This window comes from Sinocyclocheilus rhinocerous, unplaced genomic scaffold, assembly GCF_001515625.1.
Source record: "Sinocyclocheilus rhinocerous isolate Xijiao unplaced genomic scaffold, SAMN03320098_v1.1 scaffold3477, whole genome shotgun sequence".
Lineage (NCBI taxonomy): Eukaryota > Metazoa > Chordata > Actinopteri > Cypriniformes > Cyprinidae > Sinocyclocheilus > Sinocyclocheilus rhinocerous.
This window is the reverse complement of record NW_015667279.1, coordinates 310,646-334,941: the sequence shown is the minus strand read 5'-3', so window position 1 is coordinate 334,941 and position 24,296 is coordinate 310,646. Positions and strand designations below refer to the sequence as shown.

The 24,296-nt window shown below is 35.7% G+C and overlaps 1 protein-coding gene across 1 annotated transcript; it reads left to right on the top strand.

Annotated features, from left to right (window-relative positions):
• The first annotated feature begins 7,064 nt into the window (after positions 1-7,064).
• Positions 7,065-10,003, top strand: LOC107733560 (C-factor-like). Its single transcript, XM_016545227.1, has 6 exons — positions 7,065-7,253; positions 8,142-8,196; positions 8,552-8,739; positions 9,112-9,276; positions 9,418-9,528; positions 9,630-10,003. The coding sequence occupies exons 1-6, from the start codon at positions 7,107-7,109 to the stop codon at positions 9,741-9,743; spliced, it is 780 nt and encodes a 259-aa protein (XP_016400713.1). The 5' UTR covers positions 7,065-7,106; the 3' UTR covers positions 9,744-10,003.
• Positions 10,004-24,296: the final 14,293 nt, after the last annotated feature.

Sequence of the window (24,296 nt, the reverse complement as noted above, 5' to 3'; positions counted from 1 at the left end):
AAGTCATGATGTCTTTATCCCTGCAGGGGCTGCTGTGAAAACTTCATCTTAGGGGACAATGGGGCTAGTTGTCGCACTTTTTAGGTTTATACATATACATATGTATATAATAGTTGTTGCTCAAGGTAGGTTTATTAGAAAGGCAATTTCTATAGAAATATTGATCACATGTTGACCTTTTGCAAAAACCTCATTCAGTTTTCAGGCATGTTGTCCCACTATATAGGGCAATTTTAAAATGAAACCTGCCTTTAATAAACTTTACATTTAGTAAAATAATTAAGAAATACAAACGAACAGAAAAATCTAAAATGTTACCTTGTGACAACATCTTTCTGTGACAAGTAGCCCTGGTCTCTCTCACTGCAAAATTATCATGAGATTTTTATTTGCTCATGACATCTGATAACTCATCGCTATTTCTTTAAAGCAAAATAAATATGATTTATTACCTCTTTATGTATTCTAGCACTTTAATTAAGTTAAATTCTTGTAATTTATCTTATCTATAATAATAATATTTGCGTTAATAACATATTAATTAAAATAAATTTTTAAAAAGATTCTGTTATCATTTACTCAAGTTTTTCCAAACCTGCATGAAAAGTATTTTTTTTCCATGCTATGGTAGTCAATGGGGACCATCAACCTTCAAAATATCTTATTTTGTGTTCAGCAGAAGAAATACATTCACACAGGTTTGGAACAGCTTGAGGATGAGTAAATGATGACAATTTTTTTTTTTTATCTTTAAGTCATCGTGTGGTCCCCTTGGATGTTTGCTGAGGCCCCCTAGTGGATCCCAGACTCGTGGCTGAGAGCCACTGCTTTAAAGTGTCTGCCTTTTCTCTCACTGAATGATTTAATACCAGAGCTGCTATAATTAGTACATTTCCTCATATGATTCTGAGAAGAGCAATCATTAATGTTTAGAAAGTATTAGAAACACTTAAAATGCATTAGCATTTCAGTGTACTGTTAACAGGTTCTAAAACTTTAATGGAGAAACTCTTAACACAAGCCTGCCTGTGTACAAAAATGTGACATTTACTCACTAGATTTCCCCCCTTGTTTTTTCATCTTTTTCCTTTTAGTCTATTTGAGCCGCTGGTCTTAATTAAAGCTTCCCTTTCTAGTGTTTCCCTTGTTGTGTGTCCGGTCTCTGCTCCGCATACCCTCTCCGCGGGCCTCTGTCCAGCTCGGGTGATGATGGAAAGCAGAAGAATGCAGGAATGTGGAGGGAGATGATAATCCTGGTTGCTCATCGCAACGGTCAGTGCTTTGATCTATTCTGCATTTGGTCTAGACCCAACAATTTCCTGGAATATAGTGGAGAAATTAAGTTTGAATACATGCGTCTCTCTTTCACATAGGTATAGGTGACCCATAAGGTATTTGGAAAAGGTTGGTGTTTTGGACTCTCCTGTTTGGTTCCTATAACATATTTACTCGTCTACATTTGATTTTAATTGGGGAAATGAAATGCCTGGAGAATTTTCAAATGTCTGTCAGACACCTGAGCATGTTCTCTCCTCTGGCTCATCCATGTACTCATACCCAAAGTATTTAACCTGTCAAACCAGATGTTTGTTAGGTAAGTACCTGCTGCTTAAAGTCTGTTGAGTGACTTTTTCCTGAGAAGCAGAAACTCAAGAAGTAGTTTGGAAGGTTTTAAGTCGTCCTTTTTTAAATTACTCACTGTAATCTTCTATCGTCACAGGAAGACACGTTTGACACATCGCGGGAGGAACGAGGTGAAGGGGATGGGAGCTTTTGCTCCTATTAACCTGGTGTTTACAGTATAAACAGGTGAATGGGACTGTTATACTCACCCACAGAGTATTCGTTTTCAAAACCAGGTTTATTTAAGTTTGTTGTTGCTTAGGTGATGAATGCTTAAGAATGTGAGCTATTCAGGAGAGGTCTGGTTAGTACAAGCTGATAAGATATGTAATACTCAACTCTCTCTTCATTTGACCTTGTATATTCAGGGGAAAAAGGGGTGAAGCTCAATTGAATTATGAGAAATTGTTGTCATCATAACCTGATTTTTTTGAGGAAGGGGGCATATCTTTCGGAAACAGAAATTATGTGATAGATGTTTTTCTCATTTTCTTACTCATATCTCAAGCGAAGCAGACACCCTCTGGACACATTTCACTGCAAGAATATGAAAATTTGCTGTACAAATTATGCCCTTTAGAGCCATTTTAAGCCGGAAATAACCAGTCAGTAGAGATAAGTGACTTTGTGACAAAATGAAAAGACAGCCTCTTAACAGGACAGATCTTAGTCACCCTGTCGTGTTAAATTGAAAAGGTCCCTCATACCTCGGTCATGTCAGCAGAATGAGCAAGCATGCCGATCGTACCTGTCTGGAATCACAACTATTTTTTTTGTTCTCTGACCACGCACTAAATTGTGCATCTCAGGTGTTTACATTCCTGTTGTACCCTAAAGGTCTTCTTCAGAGTGTTATGAAACAAAGTGATCATTCAAATCACAAAGCACCAGTGATGGTGATACAAAAAAATAATAATTAATTTACTATTTTAAATTAAAGAGGCAATGTACATCTGTTTTCAAGATTGATAATAATAAAAACCTTTCTTGAGCACCAAATTAGCATCAGAATGGTTTCTGAAGGATCATGTGACACTGAAGACTGGAGTAATGGCTGCTGAAAATTCAGGTTGCCATGACAGGAATTAAATTAGAAAATTATTAATCACAATATTACTCTTTTTACTGTATTTTTTTAATTAAATAAATGTAGATTTGGTCATCATAAGAAACGTCTTTCAAATATGTTAAAAAGTTTTACCAACCCAAACTTTTGATTAAGTGCTTAGTTCTCTGGTCAGACCAAAAGCAACTAACACCTGATGAAACAATACAAAACAGGGCTCTAGTTTGTGACTAAAATAGTCACAAATGCAACAAACAAACAAACAAACAAATAAATGCATTTTAATTATAACTGTAGTCTGGACAACTTCATCTGCAAGGGTCAAAAGTAAGATGGTGTAGAGTGAACAAAAGACTCTTATGAAAAATAACTAAAAAGATTAATCAAATTTAATTTAGTGGCTTGAATTACACTCAGTCATTCAGTGAACTGTTAAGAGGTGTTATTAAAATTGCAACTCCAACTGAACGGTGAATCATTTTTCACTTATGTCCAATGGACTGGGAACTGTTAGTTGTAATTAAAGATACATATATTAGTTTTTTATTATTATTATTATTTATATATATATATAATAGCTTTAAGCTATAATTGCCTTAAAAACATATTGGTAGACATTTGATGTAAGCGTCGCCTTTGAGCATCTTTTGTTGTTCGCTCAATTTAGATTCCCAATACAACATGGTGGGGACATAAAATGATTCGTAGTGCTCCAGACATGGAAATTACGTAGTAAGTATAGACCAGCTTTCATTAATGTTTGATGAGGAGCGAGGCTGGTGATATTTTTAATACAGGGACACTCAGTACTGCTAACGCTGTTCACGCACCAAAAGACACGCTCGGACATACAGGTTGTGCGGAAAGAGATGTGGAATGTTTGTGTGGGTTTCTGATTATTTGCGCATTTATGTCTAAACAATGCCGCCAGACTGGCCGGTACACTCTGCTTTGAGGGCTCTACATTCCCCTGGCTCTCCCACTATGGCGCGCACTCCGTGCCAAAATCAAATGTTCGAACGACCGACCGACCGATTGAACGTCAAACCGAACGTCTATCCGAACGTCTTGAGCTTTGAGCATCTTACACTGCGGGTGACCCACGTGACGACCAGACGTGACGTCAGCGTCTTGAAATTAGCTGGTTTTTAAACATTTAAAGAGACATGCTGCTGTGTAAAGACTATAAATGGACATTACAAGCATTTCAAATTTTGACTATTTTGAAGGACACAACTGAAGTAAAAGAGCTTACATTAAGGAAACACAAACTTGTTACAATGTGTCTTCACACGTAAACAACATGTTGATCGGTTACTTGCCCTTCCACCGGTCACCATTGGAACGTGTTAACAACACGTAAGCACGTGTAGGAACTCTTGTTGTTTATATATATATATATATATATAGACCACAATTGCTACATTTGTGAGGAAGGCTATCTTACAATCTTAGGGCTGGAACAGTTATAGTCGTTTTGTGTCTCGTTTGTGTGTGATAAGATCAATGTGTAAATGTACAGATGACATTAAACTTGGGGGAAAAAACTTGATTCCTCTTTTAATTAATACTTTTTTTGTTTAAAAAATGTTTTTTTAGGTGTGTATTATTTCAAAGGAGAATTGTTCATTCAGACAGGAGCTTTTTTTTAACCCTGAAGACATAAGTAATTAAGTTCTGCCACCTAGTGGCCATAATGTCTACATCTTGATTTTGCCAGCATCCTGTGATTTGAATGTCCTGTCAGTCAAAATAATAACAACGATAATAATAATAATAATAAATAAATAAATAGGCCCCTTAATTCGACTTTAACGTTGCAAAAGTTTGAAACTTTTTTTATCAAATGGCACAAATTGCAAACATTATTACAATGTGTTTCCTTGTTTTCTTTTGTAAAATTTTTAATTTAACAAAAATAAAAACTTAAATAAGATAAACTCACTGAAAACGTTTTGTATCATCCTACACAATATTGTCTTACAAATACATTTGTCTTCTTTTAGGCATGTTTAGATATTGTTACTGTAAAACAAGATAACAATACTAAGAAAATAGCAGCATAACACACTCTTAGCACAGATGGTGCAGTGAATAACTGTTAAGGCTCTTTATAATGGGAGAAGGTTCTTCAGATTTTTGAAATATTGCTCACATTAAGAAAAAAAATGCATTGCTTCTATTGCATTGCTACAAAAATCTCCTATTGGAACCTTTACTTTTAAAAGTGCAGTGGCATTGCACTGGTGATACCTGCATGTTCTTGAAATATATGTTAATTGTTAGTCCAACTATCTGAGAAGAAAAGGCCTTTGTAAACTCAGGAAAGGATGCAGTAAGCAGCGACACTTGTTAAACATTTACTGAAAAAACAAATAGGAAATCCATTAAAAAAAGGTTACAAGATTATCCCTATTCCTTTTACCATAAAGGTTTGTTCTGATTTAGTTGTACTAGTTTGCTTTTGTACATTCGTGGCATGCCTATGCTATGCTATATATCAAGATCTTATCTACATTTCAGGCACTTTTCATCACGTTTCATTTGTAACAACAAGTCATTGTAACACCACTAGTCCTGTTTCTGCAGCTCTGGTGTAGAAAAAAAGGTGCATTGTAACACATTTTTTACATGTCTGTAAGATAAACACATGTAAATCATGTAAAATTCATGCAGACATTCATAAAGCCTCCTAAAATATTTGTGTTTCTGCTGCTAGCACAGATCACCAGTATATGGTAACAGTTTCCCAACATGGTGAGAGTTTTAGAAAAATATGATAATGAATTAATGGCTGATACACCACCTTAAATTAGCATTATAACATTAATTATGTATTCTATCTCTTGATGTTGTTACTGATCTGATCACATGAAAATCAAAGTTCTGTCTAATTTCTCAGAAGGCACTGTCTGACTCTATATCACAAAGGCTGCAAAGCTGATGGAAATCAACCTGAAGAGCAAAGGCCTGAATTTGATCATCAATTCATGAATTCAATTAATTCATGTTTATTTGTGTAGCACATTTCACAATACGCATTGTTGCAAAGAAGTTTAATTGAAAATGAAAGTTTCTACATTGTAATTAGGAGTAATTTATCAGTGGTGACTATGTCAAGGTGATGTCTATATGGCAGAATTGTAAAGATATACTGTAGGTTAGCAAAAATCTTGTAGTTAGTTACTGTATTCAAACAGTAATGGTGTACACTTTTAACAGCAATGATTATATGTTGTGATCAAACTTAAAGTAAGGAAAATTTAGTAGTTTTGTATATTGGTTCAGGTTTGGCATCTTCAAGATAACTATGTTTAGTAGTTAATATGTAAACACCATTCATATGGTTTACGTATTTCATCAATACAGGCCACTAAGGCTCCAAATATTTTAAATAAAATGCGTTTTTAAAAATGTAATTTATTCCTGTGATGGCAAAGCCAAATTTTCAGCAGCCATTACTCCAGTGTTCAGTGTCACATGATATTTCAAAAGTCATTATAATATGACACTTTTAACAGCAATGATTATATGTTGTGATCAAACTTAAAGTAAGGAAAATTTAGTAGTTTTGTATATTGGTTCAGGTTTGGCATCTTCAAGATAACTATGTTTAGTAGTTAATATGTAAACACCATTCATATGGTTTACGTATTTCATCAATACAGGCCACTAAGGCTCCAAATATTTTAAATAAAATACGTTTTTAAAAATGTAATTTATTCAGTGTCACATGATATTTCAAAAGTCATTATAATATGCTGATTTGGTGCCCAAGAAACATTTTTAAAAATCAAACTGACTAAACATTCGAACATAGTTTACATTAAGAATTTAATGATATTTTATAAATTACATAAAAATATTATATAAAATATGATATGCTCTGCTATCATTGCTGTTATTATGGCATCATATCAGACAATAATATAATAACAATATCCGTACATTGAAGTATCTAAAACTATGTAAGTATCTGAGTTAAAATACTTTGTTGTTGGCCATAAATTACAGTCAAACTTAAGCATGAGAGAAAATCGGGTAGTCAAGACAGTTTCTGGTATAAATCAATGTATGGTATTAGAATGACATTGAGAAGACACCTGAATTGTTACTCATTTATCCCAGCTTTATACTGCATGTCTCATTTGTAAGCTTATTTGGATTAAAACACCTTCTAAATGAGTAAATCCAAATGTAATGTAGATGTAATGTTCTCTCTGTCAGGGAAGAAAGCAGCTTCGTAGCCTGGGAGGGACTAACAGAAGTGTGATCAGTTGCAGTTGCGATAAACATTCACAAACCTTCAAAGCGTTAATAGACTTATTACTCCACAACACTGATTACTCCCACACATCCAATACATACACACTAACATGGACATGCCTTCCATTGTAGACTGAACCTCTGACTGATAATGGCATCTAGAATATGTGACAGTGTTCTGGTGACTGGATCAAACCGTGGAATTGGACTTGAGTTGGTTCGACAGTTGGTTGATTCACCCTCGCCTCCAGTTCAGATCTTTGCTGGTTGTAGAGACCCAAATGGACCAAGATCACAGGTAAGAAACCATGCTAACACTATACAGAAAAGTTGAACTTGTTTACATGAGTACATTTTCTTATAAATATACTATTGTTCCTTGTAAATTTTTTTTATAATACATGAACTCATTTGAATTAATTTATACAACTTAATTATTATATTTAATTATATTATCTTGAGTTGGTTCGACAGTTGGTTGATTCACCCTTGTCTCCAGTTCAGATCTTTGCTGGTTGTAGAGACCCAAATGGACCAAGATCACAGGTAAGAAACCATGCTAACACTATACAGAAAAGTTGAACTTGTTTACATGAGTACATTTTCTTATAAATATACTATTGTTCCTTGTAAATTTTTTTTATAATACATGAACTCATTTGAATTAATTTATACAACTTAATTATTATACTTAATTATATTATATAATTAATTTACATAATTATACAATTCAGTTAATTTGTTATACAACTTGTTATACAACTACAAAATGTTAAAGATTCATTTAGATGAGTAAAAGTACTTCTCATTGTTACATTATGGTATCTAAAAAAAAGTTAACAAATGTTATTGTAAAGTGTTCCTGAAATCATAAAAACTAAGTTTTCACTGTTGTCAATGATGTTGTCAGTGCCATTTAGCATAAAGTTTTTGTTTGAATTCAGTAAATGCCAATACACTATGTGCTACATGAAAAAAACTTTGTACCATCTGAACTATTCCAGTATTACAAAGACAGCATAGATGAGTCATTGTGGCAGTGAAACTTGTTGGGCAACTCTGCTGTTTCTGTGCTGCATTTAAAGGGTGAATTGTGACTTGTAACGTGTCTCTAAGATGTGTCATTTTATAAGGATGTGCATTTCTAGAACATCCTGGAAAGCACTTCCAACTGCTTGTCTTCTAGGATCTCCAGGAACTAGCTCAGAAGCACCGGGATGTGATCACGGTTGTCCAACTTGGTAGGATATTTGCTTTAATTTTGTGGTTGAGTCATGATTCTGTCATTAGGACTGTCAGTACTTCAAATTAAAGGATTAAAGGAGTTCACCCCAAAAAAAAAATATTTTGCTGAAAATGTACTTGCTGAAGATGTAGATAAGTTTGTTTCTTCATCAGAACAGATTTGGAGAAATTTAGCATTACATCATTTGCTTAGATTATTGTGATGTTTTTATCAGTTGTTTGGCATCCATTCACTGCAGAGGATCCATTGGTGAGCAAGTGATGTAATGCTAAAATTTCCCCAAATTTGTTCTGATGAACACACAGACTCCTCAAATTTTCAAAATGTTGGTTTACCTAATTTCTCAACAGACACGACTAGTCCTACTAGTATCGCAGAGGCCTCAAAACTGGTGGAAACCAAGCTGAAGGGCAAAGGTCTGAATTTGATCATCAACAATGCTGGTGTGAACTTCCCAGGATCCCTAGCTGAGACAGGAAAACGGGAGATGGTGGATGTGTACACAACCAATGTTGTAGGACCCATGCTCATTGCAAAGGTGGCTGAACCTTCAACACTGCAACAAATGATTGTCTTACTTGGTATTTTTGTCTTGTTTTCCATTACAAATATATATATATAAAAAATGTGACTTAAGACATAAGTGTATGCTTAAAACAAGAAAAAAAATCTGTCAGTTGGGTAGAAAAGATACGTTATTTTTCTAACCCCACTAACAGATTTTGTTTTCTTCAGAAAACAAGACTTAAAATCATTTTGCTCCTTCTTGATTTAGGAATGTTTAGATATTTGTACTGGAAAACAATACAAAAAATACTCTTTTTAAAAAGTTATTTCTTGCTGTGAAAACCTTCTAACATTATTGTGTAGCATTTTCTCTCTACAGTAAATGACGTTAATTCATTTTCAGGACTTCCATCCCCTCCTGTGCAAGGCAGCAGCTCAGTTTCCTCATCAAACAAGCATGTCTTGCAGTAGGTCAGCTATCATCAATGTCTCTACACTGCTGTCATCCATCACCAGATGCCCTGAGAATTTCTCTGTGTCTCCAATGTACCCCTATCGGGTCAGCAAGGTACCAGTGCTTCTAAAACCCTTTTACTGTACCACAGACAACAAAACATAAACATTTCTTCAAGTATTATTGACCACAGACTTTATTTGACTCATAAATTGCTATTAAAACTATTACATCTTGACTGTTTCTTTACTTTAGGCAGCACTGAACATGTTAACTCGCTGCTTGGCAGAAGATTTAAAAAAGGATGGCATTCTTGTTATGTCTCTCCATCCAGGATGGGTCCAGACAGAAATGGGTGGCCCAAAGGTAATACAAAGCGCTTGTTACAAATGTGTTTTTACATTCATGTCAGTGGTTTGCTTTCTTTGGCATCCTCACATTTGTCATTTTTCTCGTGGCACCCTCAGGCTCCCCTGACGACAGCTGAGAGCATCAGCGGTATGATGAAAGTCATCACAAGCCTCACTGAGGAAGACAGTGGAACTCTTTTAGATTGGGAAGGCAAAAACATCCCCTGGTGATTACGCAACTCATCTTGTGTGTCGTTTACACATCTTAAGTTTGACATGTAGGCCTACTTCCACTTCTTTGTCTGCGGTTTGTCTGAGAAAAATGTTTCTAACAGCTATTCTTGTATAAGACATGTTGTTTATTTACAGGTTCACAAAGTTTGTGATACAACATTGAAAAATGTGCCATCATATTGGTGTAATGCATGTGGAGAAGATCTCATAAAAACACGAAAACAGGTTTTGTATGCCTTGAAGTTTTCCCCAATTGATATTTGCAGGGGTGTGGACTCGAGTCACATGACTCGAGACTTGACTCGGACTCGAGTCCCAAATTTGATGACTTGCGACTCGACTCGACATAATTAAAGAAGACTTGAGACTCGACTTAGACTTTGACAGCAATGACTCGAGACTTGACTTGGACTTGAGCCCTGTGACTCGGAAAGACTTTATGATCAGATCAAAGTCGTTATTACTCTAGACGCGCGTGCGTGCTTGCGCTTGACTGGCAAAAACCCAGAGACTGTGTTCAGGGAGCGCTGGATATACAGTATATGGTAGTATAAATTAATGGAGTAATAGCATAACTTACGACAAAAGAACCGAGATAAGAAAAAAAGAAAAAAAGACACGATTCGTATATAGCTATCTCCGCTCGTGAAAAGCGCTGCCCTGCCCGTTTGATCGCCGCGGGCAAAGAGCACTAATGACTTGTTTAAGACTTGAAGCTAAAAGTTGAGGACTTGCAACTCGACTTGGACTTGCCTGTCTTGACTCGGGACTTGACTTGGGACTTGTCTGTCTTGACTCGGGACTTGACTCGAGAATTGAATGCAAAGACTCGAGACTTACTTGTGACTTGCAAAACAACGACTTGGTCACACCTCTGGATATTTGTATTGCAGACGTTCCAAATTAAATATTAGCAATTGTAATAGAATTAGCTGTGAGACAATGGGGGGAATGGGTACGTAAAGGAAGATGAGGAACATGTAAAGAGAGAGCCAAAAAAGAAACAAAGCCCACCACAACATGCCCTTCTACAACTGAGATTTCCAGAAAGGACAATAAAATTATGTACAATAACAAAGAAAAAACAATGGCTTTAAGAGCTTTCCTGCCACTTGTGTCTGATAAAATATTTGGTGAATAACGTGATCGTCAATCATCCAAAATTACATGGGTACAGTACGCCCTCTAGTGTTATATAAATATACCCATTTTAGTGCAGCGGTTTTCGGCCTTTTTGACTCTGAGGCCACCCTTTCTCCATGACAATATTCAAAATCTCTTCGATTTAAACTGTTATGAACCTCTTCAACTTCTGTTGTAATAAAAATAAATGAACTAAAAACATCATGCCAGTATTTTTATTTGTAGTAGTTTTAAATAAAGATTATGCTACTATAATTCGGTTGAAATTATTTTAAGACTTATTTGGCCACCCGTTGAGAACCACTAACTTGTAGCCTACATAATATGTCATTACTACAGTATCTGCAGGTGTTAAAGTTATGATAAGGTTTATCCAACCCATATCATCACGGATCTATTGTGTTTACTCATCTTTTGACTTAATTCTTAACCCTGTTAAGAAAGCTATAGCCTATACTCCCAGAGAAACAAAGGTAGATCAATTATAGCCATTTAAATGCTAGAAGACTTCCAGAAGAAGCAGCGGCCCACCCTATTGAATTGTTCTGTTAGATTGATTTAAGGATGAAGCTCATGATAACATGTCCTGGTCATTTCACCTTAAAATCAAGAAATTATAGTCTATATAAAGAATATTTAATTATAGATAAATTTAATGAAAAAATTTAATTGTAGATAAAAAATAGTATGTCACAGGATAGGCTATGTAATGTGTGTGTTTTCTGTGTTTCAAAGTATATTTTAAAATAATTTTTTGTTGTTATAATAATGTTACTTTTTAATTTAATTTATTTCTGGAAAAAAAGCAGCTAACAGGTTATCTAATGGCAGTGTCAACCTACCCCATTCGTTTTGTGAGAGGGAAGGGCTGAAATGTCATGAAAAAAATGAGATTTTTGAGAGATCCTCCTTAACATCACATAGGCTAGTTTGACAATATTATGCCGTGATAATATTTTTTTTTTTACATTTTATATTTGCAAAACTGCAATTCTTCAAATAAAACGAAAGTGGTAAATCAATAATAAATGATAAGATAAATATTATGTTTAAACTTACACTACTAAGATAACTGACAGTTTGTTTAACAGACATTTGTTTAAAGGTGACCTAATCAATCAGTCTGACAAAAGAATCAATCATACGAGGTTCCAGATTTCGATTCTCTTGGCAGCGAGTGAAGTGATTCATTGACAGTGGTCTGGCTGTGTGTTGTTATGTTGAGGAGAGAACTGACTGTTGATTTTTCATTAACTATTAGCTGCCTCATGGCGATACTCCTCTAGTCCTGTGAAAACAAGGACAGGAGGTTTTTTTTTTTTTGTCTCAGCTTTGAAAGTAAAAGAGGTGGGCATAAGCAGACGCCTCTGGACCGCGGGCGTGCACGCTTCACTCGCTGCTCGTTAAGATTAAACACTCTTTAACTAGTTACCGTCACTTTTATTCTTAGTTCTTCACACGGGATTTAGTCGCTTGGACATACCAGTACTCCTCAGGTAGGAACCTCATTGTGGATCAATTGTATTTGAGAGAGTATATTTTAATAATTATGGTATATTTTGGGTAGCCTATGTCAGAGTAACAACAACAACAACTACTCAATTTTCGATTATTTCTTTGGAAATATCTGCTCGTTTTGACGTGAGGCAGCTGTGAGACTTCATTTCCCATCGTTAATCAATAGTCGCTTGGACAGGAGTTTTGGGCCAGTCTGGGATATTCCCGATATTCCCACTTTACGCCCTGATTCAAACAGAGGTTGTCATGGAAACCGAGAGTTTGTTTCCTTCTAGTAAGGAGGATCTGACTGCTTGGTTGTGAGAAGAAATCGGAAAGGAAACTTTGTGGTAAGTGGCAAGTGCATAACTGGGTTCTGGACTATTACTGAATGATTGTTTTAAGTTGCTCATGTGGAATAATGAAATTCTTCAAATAATTTGTGAATTTTTGTGGGTTAAGCACCAGTAAACTGGCCCTCTGATGTGTTTTACACTTTTCAATATTGCAGTATTGCAGTAAGTCAACCTGAATGGTTTATAAATGGGTGTTCTTCAACTATGGGCACTTTGGCCCTCTGAATTCTCTTAAAACATTTTTCACACTATTTAAATTTTTTTGCGAACAATTTCCATCATTGAATATATAAATGAATCACAGGAGAATTCTGTAATTTTTGTCTGAAAGTTTTTAACAACATTGTCATTTCCACCACATCTCAAGTAAGATGATGGACGTGGCATTTTAAATAATTCAAATTACATTTAAATCAAATGTCTCAAACTCTTTTGTTTAGCTAAGGCTAATTTCATGGCCAGCATTTTATGTATCTGAAATACACTCAATTAAATATTTGTAACTGTTTTAACTGTTGATTTCTTGCATAACTTGATCAAATTAGGGCTTGATTGGAAATTGTCACGAATCCGGTCTATGAACTTCAATTCACTCACCACCAGAGGTCACCCTTCCATTACATTGACTCTCGCACTACACAAACTGTTGCATGTCATCCCGGACTACATATCCCATCATCCATTGCACTAATTGCACACAGCTGTAACCAATCACACATTCACTATATAACACTCACTCTGATCCCTTTCAAACTGCTGAGTATTGTATAGCGTTTATCGCTCTCATAGCGATAGCTACCCTACGGAGCCTGTCTAGTTTTTCACAGCCTTATCTTAGTCTTGCCTTGTCTGTTTTCTCGTGTCCTGATCTTTGCCTGTGCGTCTCGGATTCCCCCTCTCGTCTTGCCCTATTCGGATACTGTTTATTCCTCGCCTGGACCATCGCTTGTGTTTCGGGTTACTCTTCAGTCTTGCTCTCTATGTACCTGTTTGCCATTGTCCGACCCTTGCCTGTTTTGACTATGTTTCAGAATAAAGCTTTGCACATGGATCCTCACGCCTCTCGTCTTGTTTGCCCCGTAACAGAAATGACGAGCAATACAAATATTTGTAAACAAGTAGGCCTACAATGCCTTTAAGAATAGGGACAATGGGGTGGAACAAGTGCTTTTGAAAAATCCATTTTTAAAACAAATCATTAAAAAAAAAAAATTACACCATAAATATCGAAATGGTTGATGTTTGTTGTTTATTTAATTGTTTTTGTTTTGATCACAATTTTTAAACACAATAATAACACATAATAATTAATATAATTTTATCATTTACATTCATATTTATTATATTTAAATGAATTTCACAAAATTTCTTGGTCTAGGACAATTGGATAAATCAATAAAATCTATACATAAAAGGCATTTGAAAAGTAGCAAAATATAAATGATAAAGATAGTAAAATGTTTCTCACATTGCATCGCCTCCATGTTCATTTATTACCTTGACAGAAAGTGAAATAGCTGCAGCTGATGTGCCATGTTACACTCTTATCACTTATGAAAGAATTTTTCACAGAAATGTACATTCAGAACAAGTCATCACCGCCTCCCGCTTTCACGTTTTTGTTCTGTTTTGGCTCAGTTCTTCTTTGAGGGATTGAGAATTGTATTTAGTTGACACCATTTATAGAACAGATTGGTAACAATTAAATATAACAACTATTTACTGAAATCTGAAATGTAGTCATTAACAACGCAACATAAACTTCAGTTCTACCCCTCTAACTCTGATGGGTTTTCTCAGTCGGCTTATACAATGCGAATAGTAAAAGACAAGTACCGGTAGATTTACATGCAGTGAATCAAACTAAATATTTATTTATGTAAATTTTCAAATAAAACGTTGAGAAATCGCTGGTTATAAAGTATTAACAGAATGAATTACCACAAATACATTCATTTGGTTTAATGTTTAATTGAGAAAACAGCTGACTCACTCAACATGAGAAAAACAAGAGGAAAACATTTTTTTCTCTCTGTTGATCAAGCAAGGAAGTGCTTTTGCCCTGGGGAATAGCTTTCTATGTCTATACACATACACACTCACTATATCTGTATACACAGAGTAACAAGAGCTATTTTCTGTGCCTTGATGTTATAGAAAGCACATTGTCAATGTTGCAGTATTTTACATTGTTTTACAGTACTTCTACATTGAAACTGTGTGTCCTTCATTTACTGTAGAGCCCTGTGCTAGTGTTGCGTGTCAATGTTTTTGGCAGGTGTTCGCACAGGTCTTCTCTTTGACCTCAGTCTTGTAGTGGTCAGCAGAAAACAAACAGCCAAACAAACCAGGGACATGACATATTACATGTAGACACATGGCTTGAGCTTTTTTTTATTTCAGTTTGTTTTTCTCACGGTTTCTAGTTTCCTCAGTCTCTGTTGACTGTCACACGTCTGCTCTCTGCTTGTTTTTTTTTAATCTCTTACAGTCCCACAGATTCCATTGACTCACACTTTAAAGCAATAGTTTGCTCACTATATAATTTTGTGCTGTAAACTTTAAAAGACTCTTTACACAGTAAAACACACCTTAAAAGCACCGTCAAAGTAGTCACAATATATTTCATTTCTGCTAAAGCAATAAGATAGCTTACAGTTTAACACTTAAAATGGGGAACAAATCTGAGAAAATTAGAAAACATCCTTTTTTCATGTTCCTTCAATATTAGTTTTTTTATCTTCATCAAAGATTGTTTGGTTAAATTAAAGAACACACATGGATCTTCAAGTATTGATCACATTTGCAAGCACATTGAAATATTGATCAGATTTCCAAAGGTTGATTGAGTTAATAGGAATTATAGGAAAAATAGTCTGTACAAACAGATGCACAACAGAATACACATGCACACACAAAACTTATTCTGCATTACAGTTTTTTAAAAACTCATTAAGCTCATGTAGAATACAGATAATAATGCTAGTTGTGCAGTTTTTATGCTTCAGCAACATGATGTTTTAGCCAACAAGTGCTGTTTCTATCTAGGACATAAAATACTGATTAAGGGTAGTTCTTTAATTGCAATATAAATCATGCAGTAAAACGAATGCTGAAAGTGCACAGTCCTACTGACATAAAGGAATATGTCACCCAAAAATGAAAATTTGCTGAAAATGTATTCACCCAGGCCATCCAAAATGAGTTTGTTTCTTTTGGAGAAATTACATCACTTGCTCACCAATGAATCCTCTGTAGTGAATGGAGGCCGTGTGAATGAGAGTTCAAAATGCTGATAAAGAAATCACAATAATCCACAAGTAATTGACTTGACTCTGGCCAAAATACAAGTCCATATTCCATAATAACACTTCCTCCAGTGAAAAAGTCCATGCCCTTTCGTCCTCTCACATCAAAATCCACCAACATATTTGTTTAGAATTATTTGTTTAGAACTATTTAAAAATGTTTTACTTGTAAACAATGTTTGATCTGTGCATATTTCTCTCTTAATTCAGACTAGACAACTTTTTCACTGGAGCAATATTATGGATAGAGGACTCTTATTTTAGCCAGAAGCAATGGTTTGAAGTTAAAAACGTCTCAATGATGAATTAATACATACACTGGCTGAGCTAATAGTGAGGCAACACGGGCAATGGCCACAGCCAAAATCTTATCATCCTTTTCAGTGCCCCGCTATGGGAAATTATTGGTTATGGAGACTAAGCCACATAATTAATATGACTTGAGCCCTACATTTAGGGATTCACTTTGTTCTTGCCCACAGGAAAACATTTATTTAATTTAACCACACAACACACAATTCTGTAATATAAAGCATTCAACAAGGCTTATACAAACAAATGCTGAAATGGTTACATTTTTGTATCCAGTGTAACTTCAACAGTCCAAAACCAACAGTTTTGTTTATGGTACTTCTCCTTAATTTCCTCAAAAAGAAAGAAACAAAGAAAGAGGTATTGTATCCAAATGTGAAAAATCATATTGACATTTTGCTTCTCACTTGCACGTTTTGACACCTCTGATTCTAGAATGGATAGATAATATTCAAAAATGAAAAACGGAGAAGTGATGCATTCCTGATTCCCATCAAAACAAGCAAATAATAACAAGACAATAATACTTATTTAAAATGCATTCTCTTACACACATAATCAATTGTAAGGAAAGTTTGCAGGAAAGTCCCCGGTGGTTACAGGAGGAAGCGTATATTGGTACAGATGTACAGGGTGACAGATCGAGAAACAAATTGCATGCTTAAATATGGCTCATTTATGTATCAGTAGTCATTAACTGTACATTAGCAGTTAACATATAAATCAAGCAGGAATGATCCTCATTTCAGGAACATTTTTGGTTAAAAGATTCTATACTTCTCAGAACAAACTCTAAATTTCAAAACACACTTTGCTAGTCCAAACACACTGAAGAGTCAGGACTAGTTAGTCATCGCTTGTTCTTGTAAAACTAGTCATTAATACCTTACCCTCCGCCTTTTCCAAGAAGGACTGGATTATGACCTTAGCACTAAGGGAGCAGAGACCAGTTTCTTGGGGATAAAAATATCCCATGCCATCATTGGTTTTCACCCCCTGAACACTAGTTATTTTGTTCCATATACACCCTAATGCGCTCGCATGTCTGACTTTGATAGGAGACATATGAAACAGAATAGAGCTCTGAGTGATATGTGCAGTACAAAGGCAGGAAATGTTTGGTAATTTTTCCCTCTGCCCTGCTCTGTTTTTAAATGTCTATGCTGGCCTGATGCTTCCTGATCAAAGGGCAGGCTGGACAATGAATAAGCGCAGAAGCTTGATTCCATTTCAATATGCTGCTGATAATATAACCATTTCTTGAAGGCCTTGTTCAGTGTTGCATTAGTGCTACAAATAAAAATAATGAATTGTTGTATGCTGTTTGTTAGCTATTTGTAAGTATGTTCTCATTCCAGTGAGAGGCCTCGTGTAACCAGCCTCTCTCTGTTGTCATACTGCATGTATTGTCCAGTGGAGGGCAGTGTTGAATCATGATTCTGAATTATTTCATGTGTGGTTACTATTGTAGGGAGGAGTCATAAACATCATATTTGTCATATGCCAATGTTTTTTTTCCCCATTTGTGTTGTTCTTCCACACACACACACACACACACACACAGTAAAACATTTATTAACAGATTTATGTAGTCCACCTCATTGCACAGGAGGGCAATCTGTCCTGTTTTTACTTTTATTTTCATAGAGAGCCTGATTTTGTAATAATATCCGGCCTGTATGCAATTCTCCCTACTTCTGTCAGAGTCAGATGAAAGCAATTAGTATGTCACATTACTCATCATGTGGGGTCCTAGGCAAGCTCAGCTGTTTACATGTGTGATGTAAGTGGAAAGAGAAACAATCAGGATAAAACGCATCTTTAGTAAATGAAAACAACTACAACAACACAACACCTGCCAACACAATGGAGGCTTTGTGGAAAGGAGTGAGACATTCTATTGTGGGTAGAGAGAAAGATAACACTCATCGCCTGCTGCCTGCAGGGAAACCTCTCCCTCTTTTACTATCCCTTGTTCTCGCTTTCTGTGAGAAATTGATCTGCTGCTTGCTTGACATGTAAATGTATTTATTTTATTAATGTGTATTATATTATATTATACAGTAATTATAGGATATTATGATATTTTTGTATCCATTCAACACTTAAAAAATTATCTCTGAACACATTTAAATAGGGTTCAGTAAAAACTGGTGGAAGAATTTCCACAAATTTTGTTTAATTTCTATGTAGATGACAACGACATTGATTTCATCATTGATCACAAGTTTATCAATGAAAGATGAATTAAATGTATTTAACAATGCATACATATTTGTTTGCTATTTATTTTTATTTTTTTAAGTAAAAATAAGTTTCCAATGATGTACTGTGTCGTAGTCCGATCAAATACCAGTTTTACAATTCAACAGATATAAAGCCAAGTAAAGCTGGCTGTTAAAATGTACACTCTGCAACGAAGGTGAGACATGCAGCATGCTGCATCTGCAATTTGTTTTGGCAGCTTCTTTCCATACATGGTTATGAGTGCAGCCAGAGAAATGACAAACAGGCTTTATAGGGCATTACAGTTCACAGTGAGTAGGAAACACCTCAGCACTAGGAAACAGTCCTAAAATAAGGGGAATAAATACAAATGCATTCTTTGTGTAGCCTTTCTTGTTTACTGTTGTTGCCTAGGCAGAACTGCATTATTTGGTGTTGTTTTAGGCCCTGGTTGATGGAACACTTGTCATGTGACAGAAGCTGCTCTACATGCAAAGGGTGAAAAAGTGAAAATGTCACTTCACATGGTGGCTGCAGGAATGAAATAAATTTCCTTTAGCTTCACACAGACCATGTTCTAGCATTAGAAAATACAAGATGCAACAGAGCAAAACACATTTGTTAGTTGTTCCAAGTTTTGTGACATTTTGGGACAAAATTATTTGAAAGCCTTATTTAAATCCTTATAGAAGCTGAAAAAATGAAATGCCTTAAAACTCTTTCAATATATATCATATTAATATATATTAAATAACCACCCTTTAATTTAAAAAAAATGTTTGTGCACAAGACGATCACAATTTAGGTTTATACGATTATTTTAATTTTGTTTAATGTTTATTTTAATTTCCATTTAGAATTAAAACGTACTGCCTTTAGATAGCAAAATATCAAACAAAAAAGTGGAATCTGCAAACAAATGATTCTAGAGCGCTGCTCTCAGAACAAACTTCACCACTCAGTTTGATATTTGTTATATTATTTAAAGATATCCATTCATTTTTAATTGTCACATAAGTGTCCAGATAGCTTCTGTGCCCACTGCTGTCTTTGCATATTCAATTTGGAATAGCAGAAAGTATTTTAACATCAAAACATTTTACACACTTCAGCTTTAATTTGCACCAGGGAAGTGTTAAAGCCAACGGATTTAAATTTTTAAACGGAATATAAAGAAGATCTCTCTTTTTCTCTTTCCTGCTCTTCAGAATAAACTCAACCAAGTGGGTCAACTCATGCAAAAAGACACAATGTGCATGAGCTCACTGCCAGCCATGTTCTTGCATCCCCAATGCGGGCTTTGCTTTCACTCATCACTTTCTCTTTCACTTCTGCCTTCACTGCTCCTTATCCTCCCCCCTCTCCCTCTCTTTTTCATTACCATCACTTTTCTCGGGATAACAGATACTCAGCAGTTTTTCACTGCTATCAATAGGAGCATTAAAATGAGCCTGAGTAAGAAACCTTTTGTTGGAGCTTAATTACCCGGCCTGGATCTGGACATTGGCTGTAATCCACACGCCCACCACCGGACACTATCTGTGTCCAACTGTGTTTCCTCAAACTGTGGCTAAAAGGGCACAAAAATGCAAACTTAGCTGTCTCTACCGAGATATACACTTCTTTCTAGTCTCTAAGTGTTTGCGTGCTCACCGCTCACTCACAGGCCGAGTCAGACGAGATGCCATCACTCACACTTCCTCTCCGCCTGCTGAGCAGCGTGCCCAGGGGAAAGGACCAATCAGCATATTATTATGACCCGGTCGCCAGGGTCCCACCCTGCTTTAATCTAAGAGGAATTTAGGCTGGAAAAACAGATTAACTGTGGACTGAAGGGTCAAAGATCCACCCCCTGGGTCTTGTGTCCTGCCTGAAGGTCTCAGAGACATTTATAGAGTTCAGCCTGAAATAAACTGCTCAGTGTAAAGTGATTGACTTTTATTATTATTAAAGAAGTCACATTAAATATTTTTATGAAATGAGGGTCCACTACTGCTCAAAAGTTTGGAATAATTACACATTTTTAATGTTTTTGAATGAAGTCTCATGCTCAACAAAGCTGCATTTATTTGATTAAAAATACAGTACAAACAGTAAATATTATTACAATTTAAAAGAACTCTAATTTATTTAAATTTAAATGATATCTGAAGAATCATGTGACACTAAATACTGGAGTAATGGCTACTGAAATTCAGCTTCACCATCACAGGAATACATTTATTTTTTAAATGTATTGAAATAGAAAACTGTTATTTTAAATTGTAATAATATTTCACAATATTCCTGTTTTAATTGTATCAAATAAGTGCAGCCTTGGTGAGCATAAGAGACTTCTTTTAGCAACATTAAAAAATAAATCTGTATTATTCCGAATATTTGTGCACAAACCTGTCAGAATTTAGGATTATATGGTAGTTTATATTTTAATTTCCATTTAGAAGTAAATTAAACATAATATAAAGAGGAAAATTCATAAATTATTTCAATAAATATCTTTTAATTTAGTTTTGAAAACTGATACGGTACATGACGTCCACTTTTCATGTCTGAAGTGCTCTTAATTAGAATTGTGTAGTCTTAATGACTAGCTGCACTATATAGTGGCAGACTTAATGGTTTGCCTATTCTTAAGTACCACTATCTTCAAAAGTCAATAGACAAAGTGCTAGCTAGGCCCTAGAGAATAGAGTAACAAAAACACCCATCCCATTATGCCACTGTAGTGCCAGATTTACATTTACTTCATATTCATTTCAGTAATAATTTCCACTGGTGCAATATCTCAGTGCTGTTGAATCTTCTTATATGAGTCCATGTATGCATACTGAGTTTACACATAGACTCATCTAGCCCTGAAATGAGGGCTTTGGAGATGCCTGACCCAATTAGACCTTCTCATGCCTCCAGGTATGACTTTATCACAAAGTTTGCATCTGAGTTTTCTTCCAGCAATCAAACCTATATGTATTTTATCGACTAGTGAGTTAGTGTGAAGCTCAATATGTTGCTGTGCTTGTTATGCGCAATATAATTGCGTGTGCACGTTATGAAATGCCAGAGTAGCAGATGGAGTGAACAGGTGGCATGTAATGTGTGTGGGTTAGTATGCATTTCTCTTTCTTTTGCGTGGGTCAGCATGTTATAGTGGGTGAGTGGGTGGGCTTTCTATAAAGGGTGGCTGACAAATGCTAAAAGGCTTCCTGAGACGGTTAAACGGAAAGTTCTCTGCCCTTCGTAAGACTCTGACTCGGTAAAGCTCTTCAAAAATGAGTTGCATTTCACTTCTGAACAGTGAAAGAGCGGAACTGAGAAAGCATCAGAGAACTGGAGCTTGGTTTGGAAAGAAAGGAGTGGCTTACAAAGCTGTGACGTCAATGTCCGAGCAGTAAATAGATAAATAAACACTTTATCAGACATTTCAAAGCCTTTTTGCTGTTTGCTGTACTCCATATACTAGTTTAAAAAAACATTTAACATATGTCGTTCATGTGTTTGCTTACTTTATATGGCTTTTTAGAAGCATTTGGACACTGTGGCACTTAAAAATGAAACCCATGTGCATTGCTTTCAGCCCTCCCCCCCAAAAAACACCCACAAACATACCCTCCCAGTTGTACATGCCAGCCTTAGACAAAAATACACGAGAAACACATGAGAATGAGAATACAAGAGCGACTTTGACAAGTTTATAAATACATTCATGCCCACTTTTGGCACGTCCTTGCTTCAAAAAACACATGCTTTGCATTATAATTCAGGGTCCACGTTTTTTATGTAGTGACACGTCCAAAAAATCAACTCGCAAGCTGCTAAAATAAAAGAAAGAAAGAGAGGAATGAAGGATAGGAAGTGATCAAACGTTGCCCCCTCCATAAATTGTGAACATTCCCACAGGGAGTCTGAGAGGCAGGTTGCACACACTGAGGTTCAGGGGTCAATGAGCATGGAGATGGTACAAGGAGGGGGCTTCATGTGATTGACAGCCAGACAGCAGCAACTCTGGGCTCCTCTGACCCTAGAAAACAAGTAGAAAGGGGGAAATGTGTAAAACCATAAAGAGGTGAAAAAAACGATCAGATATTTATTAATTTAGACCTGTATACTAGCATCCATTAACCATGTAAAGCCTGACATATGAAATAAAAGAAAGAAAAAAAAAGGTTGCATATGTGTTTTTTGTTGAATATCATATTTGATACATCAGGCTTTTATGGCTCATATAGTATGAATATGCAGCTCATATTCGTTTGCAATTTGGTGCAGTTGTTATTTATATGGCCAAAAATACAATTCTGATAACTTATAATTTAAATTACTGATCTTTATAACAGTATAGCAGACTACTTACATAAGATGCATATGAATATCAGTTGTCACTCTATATTTCTCAATAATATGTCTTGGTAAGATGTTATTTTATGATCAAAGCTCTGTAGTTTTATTGTGGGGCAAAACATAATGCAATGCAGTACAATGATGATTGAGAGATGATAAAATAACCGTTCCTCAAAAACCTTATGTATCATATTTGATACTCACATTTTAACTTGATTTTTCTACAATTATATATGAAAAATCAAGTAAACCTAAGTTGCTTTAGTCCAGTAAGTGTTCATCTTGAAATATGACTAACCATATAACAGTTATTAATATGTTTACTTTATAAAAATTAAAGATTTCCTGGCAAAAAGACATGTACTACAACCTGAAGGATTATACTAAAAGGCCTTTTACTTGCTAAAAAAATATAAACTATCATTTACACAACAGGAGATTGTGTACAGGTGCTTCTGCAAAGTTGTGATCATGTTGAAAGTTTAGCATCAAATACAGCAGGCTTTATAGGGTTAAAGTCTGTTTGATGAGGGTCCTTCACGTCTTGCATGGCCTGGATTTCGCTCTACATTCTGCAGCCTAATTGCATAATTTAGGTGCCATGCTTTAGCCCTAGGCAGTGGATACTTTGCAGTGCTCTTGTCCGGGCTAAACCGCAGAGGGGTGATTTGGAGTAGGGGGTGTGCTACAGTGATTTAGGGAAGTGAATTCAGAATTTAGATAGATAATGGCTGGCTGGGTTTGAATAGGGGGCAAACAGGGAGGGGTAAAAGGGTAGCCACAATTGATCCCTCTCTTCAGTCTCAGGCCTATCTTTTGCTGGCGGGTGGCCACGTCAAGCCTCTCTTCAAACACATGACATCACCTTCGGTTATGGCCAGCAGTGTTGCTGCAGCAACAGCTGACCAAGGCCTTTGAGACCAGTTGCATCTCCTCTTTTAGCTACAACACGTCACACATGCTCATACAGTCCAAATCTTCCATTTTAAACTGTTACTTTTATGCTTGTTGCGTTTAAAGGCACAGGAGTATCTTGAAGTCATTGAGGTAGGCTCTTTTGACTTTCACCACTAAGAACAATCATCCATCCAAGCATTGGGGTAGCAACTGTTGCACAAAGAAGCAATAGCACTTGTTTTATTGAGGTAAACAATTCTAGTGACACAGTAAAAGAGGTTTGCATAATATTAACATGGTAGTGGTTTAAACTTTGCCCTAAGACGTTCAGAAAAATGTCCTTGTTAAGCATTTCTTCCTAGAATCGTCTCAGTTTCTCATACTCTACAACGTTTCTATATATAGTCTAGTGTTATAATTGCCATGCAGTCACTTTAGCCTATAATTTAACCTGTAGCTGCATTCCTCATCAG